Raw genomic sequence first — 15603 nt, 5'->3', positions numbered from 1 at the left:
GGCAGGGCCGGTCAAATGCAGTAAGCAGGCTATGCAGTACAGGAGGGCGCTTGCCTTTCAGGGGCGTCACTTACTTTGCAAGCAATCAAGCTCTGCTGAGGCTTTTGTTTTTCAATCTAATCTCTGCTGTTCATCTCAGTCTAGCTCCAAAGCTGTCAGCTCTCTGTCCGGTCCCCTCCCCACTCCCAAGCAGAGAAATATCCTCCTTGTGTTTGTCAGAAGATGTCACTGCTCCAACTGAATCTGGCTCTGAAATAACTTGTGGGAGCTCAGCTAACCTCTGCCCAGAGAGGGCTCAGACAGAGACAGCACAGCAGAGCCTGGACCCTTGTTTTGTCAGAGACTGCTGTTTAGTACTGCACCTGACCCACCCTTTTCTACCCCCACCCCACCACAGCAATTCACAGGACAGGAGGGCTAGATGCCTGCTTTCAATTCCTAACCATCACCTATCTCTCATTCCCACTTCAGTAACTCCTGTTAGTCTGTCCAACTCAGATTGTAGAATATGTTAGTTTATGTTGATTAAGTCTGTCCTAGCTAGATCCTAAGCTGTGCTTGATGGGAAGGCTATTGTGCTGCATGCAGAGTCTAACTTCTTAGGATTTCAGGTTAATTTTTGAAGAATTTGAAGAGGGGCTATCTCTGTTCTACATGTGTGACTGCAAGGCCAAGTGTCTGAATAGGGATCTGTTTGTTAGATTCTGAAATTTTGATAACACATTGTTTTTCAGAGTTGGCAAGACTGTCTGTTCTCCTAATTCCTGGTCTGTGTGCTAAGTTATTTTTCTTCTATACTGGTGTAATATTTTCAATGATGCCATGGCTGGTAAAAGGGGTGTGTCTACTGTGGGGGAGGAGCCATATTGATCCTGCCTCTGGATGGGTAGGGGCGCTGACTAATAGACTTCAGGAGGGCGCTAGAAACCCTAGGGCCGACCCTGGCGTCTGGGATATGGCAGGATATAAGTACTGAATGTTATCGCCTTGAACCTACTGCGTCTGGGATATGGCAGGATATAAGTACTGAATGTAGCATAACATTTCTGTACTTACCTCGAACTCTGGGCAGAACGTAAAAAGGAAAGTTTCTCCAGTACCATAAAAACAGTCACTCACTTTAAAAGGTTCAGACGCCAGGGCACCAAAAACCTAAAGGAGACAAAAGCAAACATATTTGTGCATTTTGTATAGATCAATGTGCAGTACATCATATTTAATTTAGTTTACATTTAATTTAAACCTTATATTTCACTTTTGTAAGGAAGTAAATCCAAGTCAAATGTGGACAACAACAGAAAGTGGACAAATGCAATAGAAAGTAATGTAAAAATGACTAATAATAATATTAAATGATACAAGTGTCGAGAATGGTAACAAAATCACTATCCCAATAAGGGGAACTTAATACTTAATTCCTCAAGTATTCAGTAAACAGTCAGGTTTTTAGATGTTTTGGAATAACAAGTACTTTAACTACCAACTGACAGAAGTAAGCTCTATAGGGTATGAACCCTGCCAGAAAGAGATCTGTTCAGTTGGCTGATAATTTCTTTAGGAGGAGGCAAAGCAAGCTCAAAATCTTGACTTGAATAAAGACTGCAGATGGGAGACTATCTATGACTATGGGGCCAGTATTTCACAAACTTTTAAAAACCAAAGTGAAGATTTTAAAATGAACACAAGGACTACAGAAGCCAATGTAAACCTTCCAGCAGAGTGATGGCACTGCCCCATAATTTATGGCCCCTATATAGTAATATATAGTAACATAGTAAATGACGGCAGATAAAGACCTGAACGGTCCATCCAGTCTGCCCAACAAGATAATCTCATTTTATATGGTATGTGATACTTTATATGTACACTCGAGTTTAATTTGTCCCTGCCTTTCTCAGGGAACAGACCATAAAAGTCTGCCCAGCACTGTTCTTGTACTAAAAGTTCTGACGGTAATGTCGAAGCCCCTTAAAATTTACACTCCAGCCCATCCATATCTATTCAGTTATGATCAGGGCGTAGACTGTGGAAGTCTGCCCAGCACCGGTTTTGCTTTCCAATTACCGGCCTTGCCACCCAATCTCCGCTAAGATTCTGTAGATCCATTCCTTCTAAACAGTATTCCTTTGTGTTTATCCCACGCATGTTTGAATTCCATTACCATTTTCATCTTCATCACATCCCGTGGGAGGATATTCCACGTATCTACCACCCTTTCCGTGAAAAAATACTTCCTGACATTACTCCCGAGTCTGCCCGCCTTCAACCTCAATTCATGTCCTCTAGTTCTACCGCCTTCCCGTCTCCGGAAAAGGTTTGTTTGCGGATTAATACCTTTCAGATATTTGAACGTCTGTATCATGTTACCCCTGTTTCTCCTTTCCTCCAATGTATACATGTTCAGGTTGGCAACTCTTTCCTTGTACGGTTTGCAACGCAAATCCCAAACCATTTTTGTAGCTTTTCTTTGCACCACTTCCAGTCTTTTTATATCTTTAGCAAGATACGGTCTCCAAAACTGAACACAATACTCCAAGTGAGGCCTCACCAACGACTTGTAGAGGGGCATCAACACCTCCTTTCTTCTGCTGGTTATACCCCCCTCTATGCAGTTTAGCATCCTTATGGCCACGGCGGTCGCCTTGTCACATTGTTTCTTCACCTTCATATCCTTTGACACCAACACCCCAAGGTCTTTCTCCTGAGCCAAGCTTAGTAATCTCTCCTCTCCTACTTGGTATCTCTCTTTTGAGTTTCTGCACCCCAAGTGCATCAATCTGCAATTCTTGGCATTAAATTTAAAAAACCAGACCCTCGACCATTCTTCTAACTTTTGGAGACCCCTTCTCATCGTTTCTAATCCACTTTATTGGCTATCTTCGTGTTATCCGTAGAAAGGCATACCTTTCCTTCCAAACCTTCAGCAATATCTCTCAAAAATATATTAAACAGAATAGGCCCCAGCACCGACCCCTGAGGAACTCCGTTGTTCACCTTCCTTTCCTCCGAGTGGATTCCGTTTACCACCACCCTCTGCCACCTGTCAGTCAACCAGTTTTCTATCCAGTTCACCACTTTCGGTCCTAAGTTCAGCCCTTTCAGCTTATTCACGAGTCTTCTGTGGGGGACAGTATCAAAGGCTTTGCTGAATCCAAGTAGATTACAATCTAGTGCACACCCTTCATCCAGTTCTTTGGTCACCCAAAGAAGTCAATCAGATTCATTTGGCTGGATTTTCCTCTGGTAAAGCCATGTTGCCTCGGGTCTTGTAATCTGTTGGCTTCTAGAAAGTTAACTAGCCTTTCTTTCAGCAGCGACTCCATTATTTTCCTACCACCAACATGAGAGGTTACCGGTCTGTAGTTTCCCACATCTTCCCTGTCTCCATTTTTGTGAAGAAGGACCACAACCGCTCGTCTCCAATCTCACGGAACCTCTCCCATCTCTAAAGATCTATTAAATAAATCTTTAAGAGGTCCCACCAAGACCTCCCTGAGCTCCCTCAATATTCTGTTGTACCAATTGCAATTATACTAACTGCTTTTATGGTAGACATAAGTAAACAGAACTGCAATAGTTCAGACGGGGCAGCATCACAGCCTGCAGAACTCTGCACAGATGAAACTATGGTGAAACAACCACATTTGTCTAGTCTGACGGAGCAAAGAATGGGAATGAGGAGTTATAAAAGCTTTACTGACCACTAGAGGAATTTGCATGATCAGTTTGAGACTCGAGTGAATTATGGTGTCACGGCTCTGAACTTTCCTTTACTCTAGTTCTTGACTATAAGGACTGCATGGCATACCTCCCTACCCAAAGCAGCTCAATCTTTGTTTGCCCCACATCCAATTTCTGATATCCAAGTAGGATGTTCTGAAGCTGCTAAAAAGCACCTTTTGATGTCTTAGTCATTGAAAGGACAACCTAAATATCATAGGTATAGCTATATTGTTGCAAATTCCAGCTCGTGAATAATAAAACCCAATGAATCTAATATAATAAAACGCACCGTGAACGTTCTAATGAGGACAACGTTCTGTGAAGCCCTGAAGCCATCTGACGTCACTGAAGCTGTAGGGTTCGTGGATTCGTGGTGTGAAGCCTCCCTTCAAGCCAGCCAGCCAGCCGTCTCTGCCCCCGCCCTCGCGACAAAACAAACAAATCCGGAAGCGAAACGTCAGGGAAGGAGGCGGCGCTCCCGACGTCTAGCCTTCCCTTCGCTGTGTTCCGCCTTCAAAATAAGGCGGAACACAGCGAAGGGAAAGCTACACGTCGGGAGCGCCGCCTCCTTCCCTGACGCTTCGCTGCCGGAAACGCCACGGAGGTAAATTGAAAAAGAAGAAAAAAAAACCAAAACGATGCATGGATGCGAAGGGGGGGGGGGGGGAGACATGGATGCGAAGGGGGGGAGGAGAGAGGGCGGGCCAGGCTGGGACATGGGATAGAGAGGAGCCTGGATGCTAGGGGGGGGGGGGGTCATGGAAGGGAGAGAGGGGACTTGCTGGAAAAGGATGAATGGAGGCGGCAGGGGACAGAGGAGCATGGATGGGCATGGATTGCGAGGGCAGGGCTCAGGGAGAGAGGGGAATTGCTGGAAATGGATGAATGGAGGGGCAGGGGGACAGAGGAGCATGGATTGGGAGGGCAGGACTCAGGGAGAGAGAGGGAAATTGCTGGCTAGGGATGAATAGAGGAGACAGATGGGCATGGATGGATATGGATTGCAGGGCAGGCCTCAGGGAGAGAGGGCAATTGCTGGATAGGATGAATGGAGGGGCCAGGTGACAAAGGGAGCATGGATGGGCATGGATTGGAAGGGCAGGACTCAGGGAGAGGGGAAATGCTGGATAGGGATGAATGGAGGGAACAGATGGGCATGGATGGATATGGATTGCAGGGCAGGCCTCAGGCAGAGAGGGAAAATGCTGGATAGGGGATGAATGGAGGGGGCAGGTGACAGAGAAACATGGATGGCCATGGATTGGGAGGGCAGGGCTCAGGGAGAGAGGGGAATTGCTGGAAAGGGATGAATGGAGGGGGCAGGGGACAGAGGAGCATGGATGGGCATTGATTGGGAGGGCAGGGCTCAGGGAGAGAGGGGAATTGCTGGAAAAGGATGAATGGAGGGGCCAGGGGACAGATGGCCATGGATTGGGAGGGCACGGCTCACACTCTCTCTCTGATATACAATGTCTTTCTGACTCACTCTCACACACTCTGTCTCACACTGTATCACATTCACTCTCTATGTGCCACACAGTCACTCACACACTCGCTTGGTCTCATACACTCACTCAAACAGAGAATCTGTGTCTCACACACACTCTCTCTCTCGCCCACACACACACACTCTCTCTCACACTGTGTCTCACATACACACTTGCACACACTCTCATTCTCACACACACACTCTCTCACAAACACACTCACACCCAGACTCACTCTCTCTCCACACACTCACACTTTCACTCTGACTCTCAAACAGTCACTCTCACATACACTCTCCCAAACATACACACTCCGAGGAAAACCTTGCTAGCGCCCGTTTCATTTGTGTCAGAAACGGGCCTTTTTTACTAGTGTTACATATAGTAACAAACAGGGAGTCCAGGGGACACCACACATACTCGAAGCAAGTGATTCAAATCTATCCAACCTATATGCTTTGTCCTTCCTGGCAAGATGGAAACATTTGCAACAGCTTTATCTATTCCGAAACATACCCCAAAACATCTGATTCACTACGTCAAAAGCAGAGACAGGATTTAACTGGACTAAAAACCCTGATCTTTCCTTTTCCTGCAAAGCACAAATATCATCCAATAAAGCTAAGTACCGGTGATGAAATAAAAGAACGCCATCGAATTTAAAGAGGTGCTTGTGAAACCAACAAAATAAATTGTGTCATATGCAAGTTCTTGTATTTGTGGAAAATGTATGTTAAAGTCCCGGTGATAAGATAAAAGAATGCTGTCGTATTTAAAGAGGGGCTTGTAAAACGTCGTCATCATATAAGAAAACACCATCCTATAAAAACGATGAGACTTGTAAACGAAGAACTATGAAACTTACCTATAAAAAGACCGTTGGTGAAAAAAGGCAAATAATGAATGGCATGCACAGTTTTTTATGCATTGTCTTGCTATATATTTGTTTTATTTGTATAGATTCCTGAGGCAGGACACGTATGTAGAGAACATGGTATCGTGTCGAGTCAGCTTAAATAAACACCTCTAACCTTGTTTTGGTGTCCCTGAATCTGCAATTATCAGCAGGTCAAGTTAAGGAGGTAGGAGGTGTCCTTGAACTTCAAAGTTAAGAAGTGACTGTATATTGAGGAGTGGAACCTGTCAGGGACAAGGTTCTAGGGCTGTGCTTGACAGACTTTACTAAGAGTGAGAAGCCTATGAGGAAACAGGCATGTTTAACTTTCCAGTGGTATAGAATAAAGCCTTGGTCTGCCCTCCATGTGTTTTATGAGGACCTTATGCCCTGCTGGGCACACATTATCACACACGATTAGGATCATAGTAATCTGGTCTTGCTTGAGTTTCAACAAAATATTCTCTATGAGATGTATCAGAGGATACACATACAGAAGACCCTTCCCGCAGTGTAGGAAGGTAAAATTATGTATAATCATACCTGATAATTTTCTTTCCATTAATCATAGCTGATCAATCCATAGACTGGTGGGTTGTGTCCATCTACCAGCAGGTGGAGATAGAGAGCAAACTTTTGCCTCCCTATATGTGGTCATGTGCTGCCGGAAACTCCTCAGTATGTCGATATCAAAGCTCCATCCGCAGGACTCAGCACTTAGAGAATTACACCCACGAAGGGACACTCTGCCCAGCTCACCACTGCCGAAACGGGGGAGGGGAATTAACCCAGCTCATCCCCACACAAGTGGGGGAGGGGAATCCGTCCAGCTCATCCCCGCGGAGCGGGGGAGGGACACCACACCCGCCGATGCGGGGGGATCTGGCTTATCCTGCAACCGCAACCGCGGGAGGAGCTGACTGACCCTAACACCGCCGAAGCGGGAGGGGTACAAAGCTGCCCTACAGCCGCACGAAGCGGGAGGGAGTGCCGGCAGAATTTATGTCTCAATCCAGCCCCGTAAAACGGAGGGGAGAGGAATGCAGCAGCTCACTGTAACACAAACTCGTCTCAACTCTTGAAGAATCCAAGTGAAAGAAGAACTTGAACACGAAGTCCTCCTGAAGTAACTGAAGGCTAAACTTGAACCTAAAATTCAACCAGAATATAAACAGTACAGATATCTGGGAGGGGCTATGGATTGATCAGCTATGATTAATGGAAAGAAAATTATCAGGTATGATTATACATAATTTTACCTTCCATATCATCAAGCTGATCAATCCTTAGACTGGTGGGATGTACCGAAGCAGTACTCACCCAGGGCGGGACATAGAAATCCCTGACCTCAACACTGAAGCTCCAAACCGGGCCTCCGCCCGTGCAGCCACAGTCAAACGGTAATGCTTGGAGAATGTATGAGCCGAAGCCCAAGTTGCCGCCTTGCATATCTCTTCCAAGGAGACGGATCCGGCCTCTGCCATCGAGGCCGCCTGAGCTCTCGTGGAGTGAGCCTTCAGCTGGATAGGCGGCACCTTCCCCGCGGCCACATAAGCCGCTGCAATGGCTTCCTTGACCCATCTTGCCACTGTAGGCTTAGCAGCCTGCAGACCCTTACGAAGACCTGCAAACAGGACAAACAGATGATCCGATTTCCGGAAATCATTGGTCACTTCCAAGTATCTGATGATGACTCGTCTCACATCCAGATATTTAAGAGCAGAGTACTCCTCTGGGTAGTCCTCCCTACGAAAGGAAGGGAGACAGAGCTGCTGATTCACATGGAAGCGAGAACCAATCTTGGGCAGGAAGGAAGGCACTGTGCGAATAGTCACTCCTGCCTCAGTGAACTGCAGAAAAGGCTCTCGACATGAGAGCGCCTGGAGCTCGGAAACTCTTCTGGCTGAAGTGATAGCCACCAAAAAGACTGCTTTCAACGTCAGGTCTTTCAGAGATGCCCTCGACAAGGGTTCAAAAGGCGGCTTCTGCAATGCTCTTAGCACCAGGTTGAGATTCCACGCAGGTACCACTGAGTGCAAAGGAGGGCGCAGGTGATTAACTCCCTTGATAAAGCGCACCACATCTGGCTGCGAAGCCAGGGAAACACCCTTCAGGCGGCCCCTGAAGCAAGCCAGAGCCGCTACCTGGACTTTAAGGGAACTGAGCGACAGGCCTTTCTCCAGACCTTCTTGCAGGAACGCCAACACTGAAGAAATTGGAGCAGTGAAGGGAGAAAGTGAGCCTGCTTCACACCATGCTGCAAAGATACGCCAAACCCTGGCGTAAGCAGTAGAAGTAGAGCGCTTCCTCGCTCTCAGCATAGTGGCGATGACCTTGTCTGAGAAGCCCTTCTTCCTCAGACGCTGCCGCTCAATAGCCAGGCCGTAAGACCAAAGGGAGAGGGATCCTCCATCACCACGGGACCCTGATGTAACAGGCCCTGCTCCACTGACAGCCGCAGAGGATCGTCGACTGAGAGCCTGAACAAGTCCGCATACCAGGGACGTCTGGGCCAATCCGGACCCACCAGGATTACCCTGCCGGGATGCTTTGCCACCCGGTCTAGCACCCTGCCCAACATGGGCCAGGGCGGGAACACATAGAGGAGCTCTTGTGTCGGCCACTGTTGGAGAAGAGCATCTACTCCCAGGGATCGAGGGTCCCGTCCTCTGCTGAAAAAGCGCGGCACTTGGCCATTGGCCGATGACGCCATCAGATCTAGGCTCGGCTGGCCCCAGCGCTTCGTGATGTCCAAGAACGCCTGAGCAGATAGTTGCCACTCTCCGGGCTCCAAGGTATGGCGACTGAGAAAGTCCGCCTTGACATTCATGACTCCGGCAATGTGGGCCGCTGAAAGCTGCTCCAGGTTCGCTTCCGCCCACTGGCAAAGACTCATAGCCTCCTTGGCTAGAGGGGCGCTCTTGGTACCTCCCTGGCGGTTGATATAGGCCACAGCCGTGGCATTGTCCGACAGGACCCGTACAGGCTTCAACACCAGTACCGGGATGAACTCCAATAACACCAACCGAATGGCTCTGAGTTCCAGGAGGTTGATAGACCACTTGCCTCTGCAGGAGACTAGAGCCCCTGCGCTGTCCTTCCCAAGCAGTGGGCTCCCCAGCCCATCAAAGAGGCGTCTGTCGTGACGACAATCCACTCCGGGGTCACCAGAGGCAATCCTGCAGACAACTTGTCTGTCTGCGTCCACCAGCTCAGCGCCTTGCGCACTGCTGGGTCCACGGGAAGGCGCACAGCATAATCCTCCGACATCGGAGTCCAGCGCAGCAGCAGAGATAGCTGTAGTGGTCTCATATGAGCCCTGGCCCAGGGCACTACTTCCATCGTGGCCGTCCTAGAGCCCAACAGCTGCACGTAGTCCCAAGCCCGAATAGGAGAGGCTACTAGGAACTAGTCCACCTGAGCCTGAAGCTTGACAATCCGATTGTCTGGCAGGAACACTCTGCCCACTTGGGTGTCGAATCGAACTTCCAGATACACCAGGGACTGAGTCGGGCGCAGCTGGCTCTTCTTCCAGTTGATGATCCATCCCAGGGAGCTCAAAAGAGCAATTACCCGGTCCATAGCTTTGCCGCACTCTGCATAAGAGGGGGCTCGGATCAACCAGTCGTCCAGATAAGGATGGACTTGTACTCCTTCCTTTAGCAGGAAGGCCGCTATGACCCCCATTACTTTGGAAAAGGTCCGCGGAGCAGTAGCCAACCCAAAAGGGAGGGCTCTGAACTGGAAGTGTCGTCTCAGGACTGTAAAACGCAGAAAGCGTTGGAGAGGAGGCCAGATGGGAATATGCAGGTACGCTTCCTTGATGTCCAAGGAAGCCAAGAACTCTCCTGCCTTCACTGCCGCTATAACAGAGCGGAGAGTCTCCATGCGAAAGTGCCTCACTTTCCAGGCCCGATTGACCCCTTTGAGGTCGAGGATAGGCCGGACAGAACCTCCTTTCTTTGGAACCACAAAGTAAATGGAGTAACGTCCCTTGCCAATCTGATTTTTTGGCACCGGAACGACCGCACCCAGGCGGATCAGGTTGTCCAAGGTCTGCTGCACTACCACAGCTTGACCGGAGACTTGCAGGGAGAGAGTACAAACCCGTCTCTTAAGGGTTGGCAGAACTCTAGCTTGTAGCCGTCTCTGATGACTTCCAGCACCCACGCGTCTGAAGTTATAGTGGTCCACTCGCCCAGAAACGAGGACAGCTGTCCTCCAATCTGCACTGGGGCGTGGACCAAGGCCCCGTCATTGGGTACGAGACCCTGGGGGAGGACCGGAGGGAGCACCTCCGGGACGGCGGTCTCTGCGAAAGGAATGCTGCTTGGGGGAGAAATTACTCTTGAAGGAAGAGGGGGCAGAGGAACCCGACTTGCCGGGCGGTACCGATGGGCTTCCTGCAACCGTCCTCTGGAGGTATCGGGACGAGTACTAACCCGAGCCCTGACCTCTGGTAATTTCTTGCCCTTAGACGTGCCGAGATCGGTCACGATTTTGTCCAGCTCGACCCCAAAGAGCAGCTTGCCTTTAAAAGGCAATCTAGCCAGGCGGGATTTAGAGGCGTGGTCAGCAGACCAATGTTTCAGCCAAAGCCACCGCCGCGCAGAGACTGTCTGAGCCATGCCTTTAGCTGAGGCTCTCCAGACATCATACAGCAAGTCTGCCAAATAGGCTAAGCCCGATTCCAGGGCCGGCCAATCAGCCCTCAAGGAATGATCCGAGGGGGAAGCCCGCTGCACCATAGTCCGGCACGCCCTGGCCACATAGGAGCCGCAAACTGAGGCCTGCAAACTCTAAAGCAGCTGCCTCAAAGGACGACCTTAAGGCCGCCTCCAATCTTCTGTCTTGGGCGTCCTTTAGGGCCGTGCCACCTTCCACCGGCAACGCCGTTTTCTTAGTCACCGCAGTGATTAAAGAATCCACGGTAGGCCACAGATAGGCCTCACGTTCACTCACAGCCAAAGGATAGAGGCGGGACATAGCCCTAGCCACTTTAAGGCTCGTTTCCGGGACATCCCATGAGCCGCAATTAAGGTGTGCATGGCATCATGCACCTGGAAGGTTCTAGGCGGGCGCTTCGTCCCCAGCATAATGGCCGAGCCAACAGGGGCTGAGGGAGAGACGTCCTCCGGAGAGGAAATCTTCAAAGTGTCCATGGCCTGTAACAACAGGTTGGGCAAATCCTCTGGGCTAAAAAGCCGCGCTGCAGAGGGGTCATCCGCTCCAGCCGAGCGAGGATCTATCTCCTCCAAGGAATCCGCAAAGGATCGTTGGGAGACCTCAGACACGCTGCCCTCATCTACATCGGAGGAGACAAAAGTCCTCCAAGGCCTGGAAAATCAACCCTGAGGGCGTTTACCTCTGGGAACCTCAACCCTCTTTATCAGAAGAGGGAGCAGGGGCAGCGTTTTGCATGAGGAAAGCCTGATGCAGCAGCAAAACAACTCGGGGGAGAAACCCCCAGACTGTGCACTTCCGCAGCCTGGGCAACAGCCCTAGACGCACTCTCAACCGGCACTCGCAATAGCGGGGGAGAGACTGCTGCGCATCCAAAATGGCGTCCGGCGCGAAACTCCGTGAAGGAGCCGCGCGGGAGAAGAACGGCGCTTAACTTTAGCCGCTTTTGTGCCGTCGCCCAAATTAAGGGCGTTCATGGCATTAATGTCTCCAACCTCAAGGGCGGCCCCGAAGAAGCCGTCCGAGCCGCGTGGCCGGCCAAGATGGCGGAGGCGAGGAGCGGGGGATGGGCGTTTATGGCGGGAAAAAACCGCCACGCCGGAGGAAACGACCGGGACATTCATCGGTCACTAAACTATCACCCATCAAGGGCGAATCAGGTTGTAAAACCCCCGCATCCCCTCTAGAAGCGCTCCAGCGATCCGGGGAGCGACCCTTTGCGCCCTCGCCCTCCGACGCCATTGCCACGAGGAGAAGAATCGGAGAACCCCCTGCCCGCTATAAAAAGGTAAAATTACCTGCTTGCCGCTCCGAGCTGTAACGAACTGGTGTCCCAGTGAGTAGCTGCAATGAACGTTTAAAGAAACGTCGAATTAAACGCCTTTAAAGACATTTAAAAAAATATTTTTATTATTTTTTTTTTTAAACGGAGCCAGCGGGAGGGGGGAGAAAAGGAGGGACCTGGCACCACCAGGTTTGCACTTGCTCAAAAGAGCCCTCAACCCCAGGCCTCAACAAAACCTAAGGATTAGGCTTGGAGGCCTAGCCAGAGCTGCTGCTGTGTGTGACCACCACCTGCTGAGATAGAGAACATACTGGGGAGTTTCCGGCAGCACATGACCACATATAGGGAGGCAAAAGTTTGCTCTCTATCTCCACCTGCTGGTAGATGGACACAACCCACCAGTCTATGGATTGATCAGCTTGATGATATGGAAAAAGGCATTTGAAGCTAGTCTGCCGTTTGATCTGAGCCTGGAACAGAACTGGGGGACCTTGTTGTCGAGATGAGTGGCAAAATGATCCACCGAGGGGGTGCACCACGCTTGGAAGAACTTGTGGGCTATGCCCATGTTTGAGACCCCACTTATGCAGTTGCAAAACCCAGCTCAGTCTGTCTGCCAGGCAGATGTCCTTTCCTGGTAGGTATGTGGCTCAAAGTACTATTCCGTGAAGGAAGACCCACTGCCACGTTCCCACTGCTTCCTGACAGAAGGAGTAGAACCCATACCCTCCTTGCTTGTTTACATAGACCACTGCAACCTGGTTGTCCGTTTGAATGAGAATAATTTGGTTCTGTAGCCAATTTGTGAATGTTCTTAGATCATTCCAAACAGCCCTCAGCTCAAAGATGTTGATATAAAAATCTGCTTCCTGAGCAGATCAAATTCCCTGGGTGTGCAGCCCATTTACATGACCTCCCCATTCCAGGTTGGATACATCTCCTTAACACCTTCTGAGGAGGCATAATTTGGAATGGCAGTCCCAGAGTCAAATATGATTGAATTGACCACCAGAGAAGGGCATGAGTTAACTTTGGATCAATCTGGATTACATCCTTCTCTCAAAAGTAGATGTGCCATGGGAGTGACGATCACAGTTGAGGCCATGTGGCCAAATCTCAACATTTGCATAGCTGTGACCTACTTGCTGCTTCGTACCTGTGAGGGTAGTGCTGTCAAGGTATCTGTCTTGCTTGTGGGAGAAAAGCAAGAGTCTGCAACATATTGAGCACAGTTCCTATGTACTCCAATTGCTGGACCGGATGAAGGAGGGACCTTGGGGCAGTTTACGACAAACCCTGGTAGCACCAATACCTGAAAAGTCAGGCGCATTGACTCTGCTGCCCCTTCCTGTGATGTGCTCTTGACCAGTCAATCGTCCAGATAGGGAAATTACCTGGGAACTGACGGGAAGCCAAATGGCAGAACATGGTACTGTTAGTGATGTGACTGGAAACTATCAGACTATGGGTATAAGCATCTTTCAAGTCCAGAGAGCATAGCCAACTAACTTCCTGAATCATGGGGAGAAAAGTTCCCAGGGAAATTACCCTGAACTTCTTTGACCAGGAGTTAGCTCAGGGTCCTTAATTATAGGATGGGACGAACCTCCCCCCACCCCCATCTTTTTTGGCACAAGGAAGTACTATACCTGGAGTAGAATCCTTTCCCTTCTTGCCTTGGTGGTGTGGGGTTCACCACATTGGCCTGTAGAAGGGAAGAGATTTCCTCCACAAGTACCTGCTTGTGCTGAGAGCTGATGTACGAAGCTCTTGGTGGGCAATTTGGTGGTCTTTGACACCGTACTCTCTTTGTCCTTCTCCTGCTCTCCGCTGGGGATATCAATCCCAATCCTGATCCTCCACATCAGCTCGCCATTCCATTCGTGTGGGTCACATCGTGATGTCTCCAATCTAATTTCTGTTCCTCTCCTCCATCCTTCTTCTTTGCCTTTCTAATGTGCTCTGTGAAATGTCCACTGCAACAAACTTTCCTACATCCATGACCTTTTATCTCTTGTACTCTTCATCTGCTTGCCCTGAAGACTCTGTTTCTGCTGAAGCCCTGTGTCATGGAGGTTAACTTTTCTCCCATATTACTTACTCGGTTGGCTACAGAGATAGTGTTAGGCTACTACTCTTACCCTCTTGTAGATTTCAACCTCTTCTTCCACCTCAGTATCACTGCTTTTCTTATGAATAGCTGTCATTTATAGACCATCTGATAAGTCCCTTTCTTCCTTTCTCACTGATTTTGACTCCTGACTTTCCTACTTTCTTAAACCTTCATCTCCTTCCCTCATTCTTGGGGATTTTAACATTCATGCTAATGACCCCTTTGACTCTTATGCTTCTCAGTTTCTTGCTTTAACAGCCTCTTTCAATCTTCAACTGTGCTCCCACTGCTCCCACTCACCAGAATGGCCACTGTCTTGATCTTATCCTCTTCTCAAACTGCTCACTCTCCAGTTTCTGTGCCTCAACTCTTCCCCTCTCTGACCATCATCTCATAACTTTCACACTTAAACACCCTCCTCCCCAGTCCCGTCCAATTTTAACCAATACATTTAGGAATATTCAGGCTACTGACCCTTCTACTCTGTCCTCCAGTGTTTCAAATCTCTTCTCTACCACTATGTTATCCAAGTCTGTCAATGAGGCTGTCTCGTCCTATAATATATATTTTTTTATTTTTTGTTACATTTGTACCCCGCGCTTTCCCACTCATGGCAGGCTCAATGCGGCTTACATGGGGCAATGGAGGGTTAAGTGACTTACCCAGAGTCACAAGGAGCTGCCTGTGCCTGAAGTGGGAATCAAACTCAGTTCCTCAGTTCCCCAGGACCAAGTCCACCGCCCTAACCACTAGGCCACTCCTCCACTATTCTCTCCTCTGCTCTGGATACTCTTGCTCCTCCCATTCCCCGTTTTGTAAGGCGTACTCTAGAATCTGCTACCTATGTTCCTATGCTCGTTCTGCTGAACGCCTTTGGCTGCAATCCCGTGCCCATGCTGACTTCATAAATTTCAATTTCTTGCTGACTTCCTTCCAATCTGCTTTTTCACTTCCCAAACAGGACTACTACATCCAGTTGACAAACTCTCTTGGCTCAAACCCTGGACATCTCCTTGCCAACTGAACTCTCATCTCAAAGTGCCTTCACTTCCAACTCCAGCAGATTAAGGAGGGCAGTTACTAAAGCTTAGTGCAAGTTATCTGCAGCAGGGTTGAAAGGAATAAAATGGGTCCTGTCGCAGATAACGTGCACTAACCTTTAGTAAAGGCTCCCTAAATAAAGCAGAATGTCATGTAGCACTGGTTATCTTTAATGTTGTTCTAATTAATTTAGCAGAACTCTTTAAAGAAGTTCCTTGACTACAGTGAAAGCATCTCAGTTTGCAAAAGTAACCATCAGGAAACTAAGGTTGCAACAGTGGTGTTCCTAGTTTGTTCACCACCTGGAGGGGGTGGGGGTGCAACACTGTGCCTCCTGGTGCATCACCCTCCCCCCCCCCCTCCAAAAGATCAAGGA

At 49.1% G+C, this 15603-nt stretch overlaps 1 protein-coding gene across 4 annotated transcripts in view; it reads right to left on the bottom strand.

Moving 5' to 3' along the window:
* Positions 1-15603, bottom strand: part of OXR1 (oxidation resistance 1) — a 388442-nt gene that overhangs the window by 41540 nt on the left and 331299 nt on the right. For all 4 annotated transcript variants that reach the window (XM_030217988.1, XM_030217996.1, XM_030218005.1 and 1 more), the window contains one exon: positions 1057-1152. In XM_030217988.1, the coding sequence (XP_030073848.1) occupies positions 1057-1152 (96 nt within the window). The remainder of the gene's footprint in view (positions 1-1056; positions 1153-15603) is intronic.

Source organism: Microcaecilia unicolor, chromosome 1, assembly GCF_901765095.1.
Source record: "Microcaecilia unicolor chromosome 1, aMicUni1.1, whole genome shotgun sequence".
Classification (NCBI taxonomy): domain Eukaryota; kingdom Metazoa; phylum Chordata; class Amphibia; order Gymnophiona; family Siphonopidae; genus Microcaecilia; species Microcaecilia unicolor.
The sequence above is the reverse complement of the archived record's forward strand: the minus strand, read 5'-3'. Positions and strand labels throughout refer to the sequence as shown.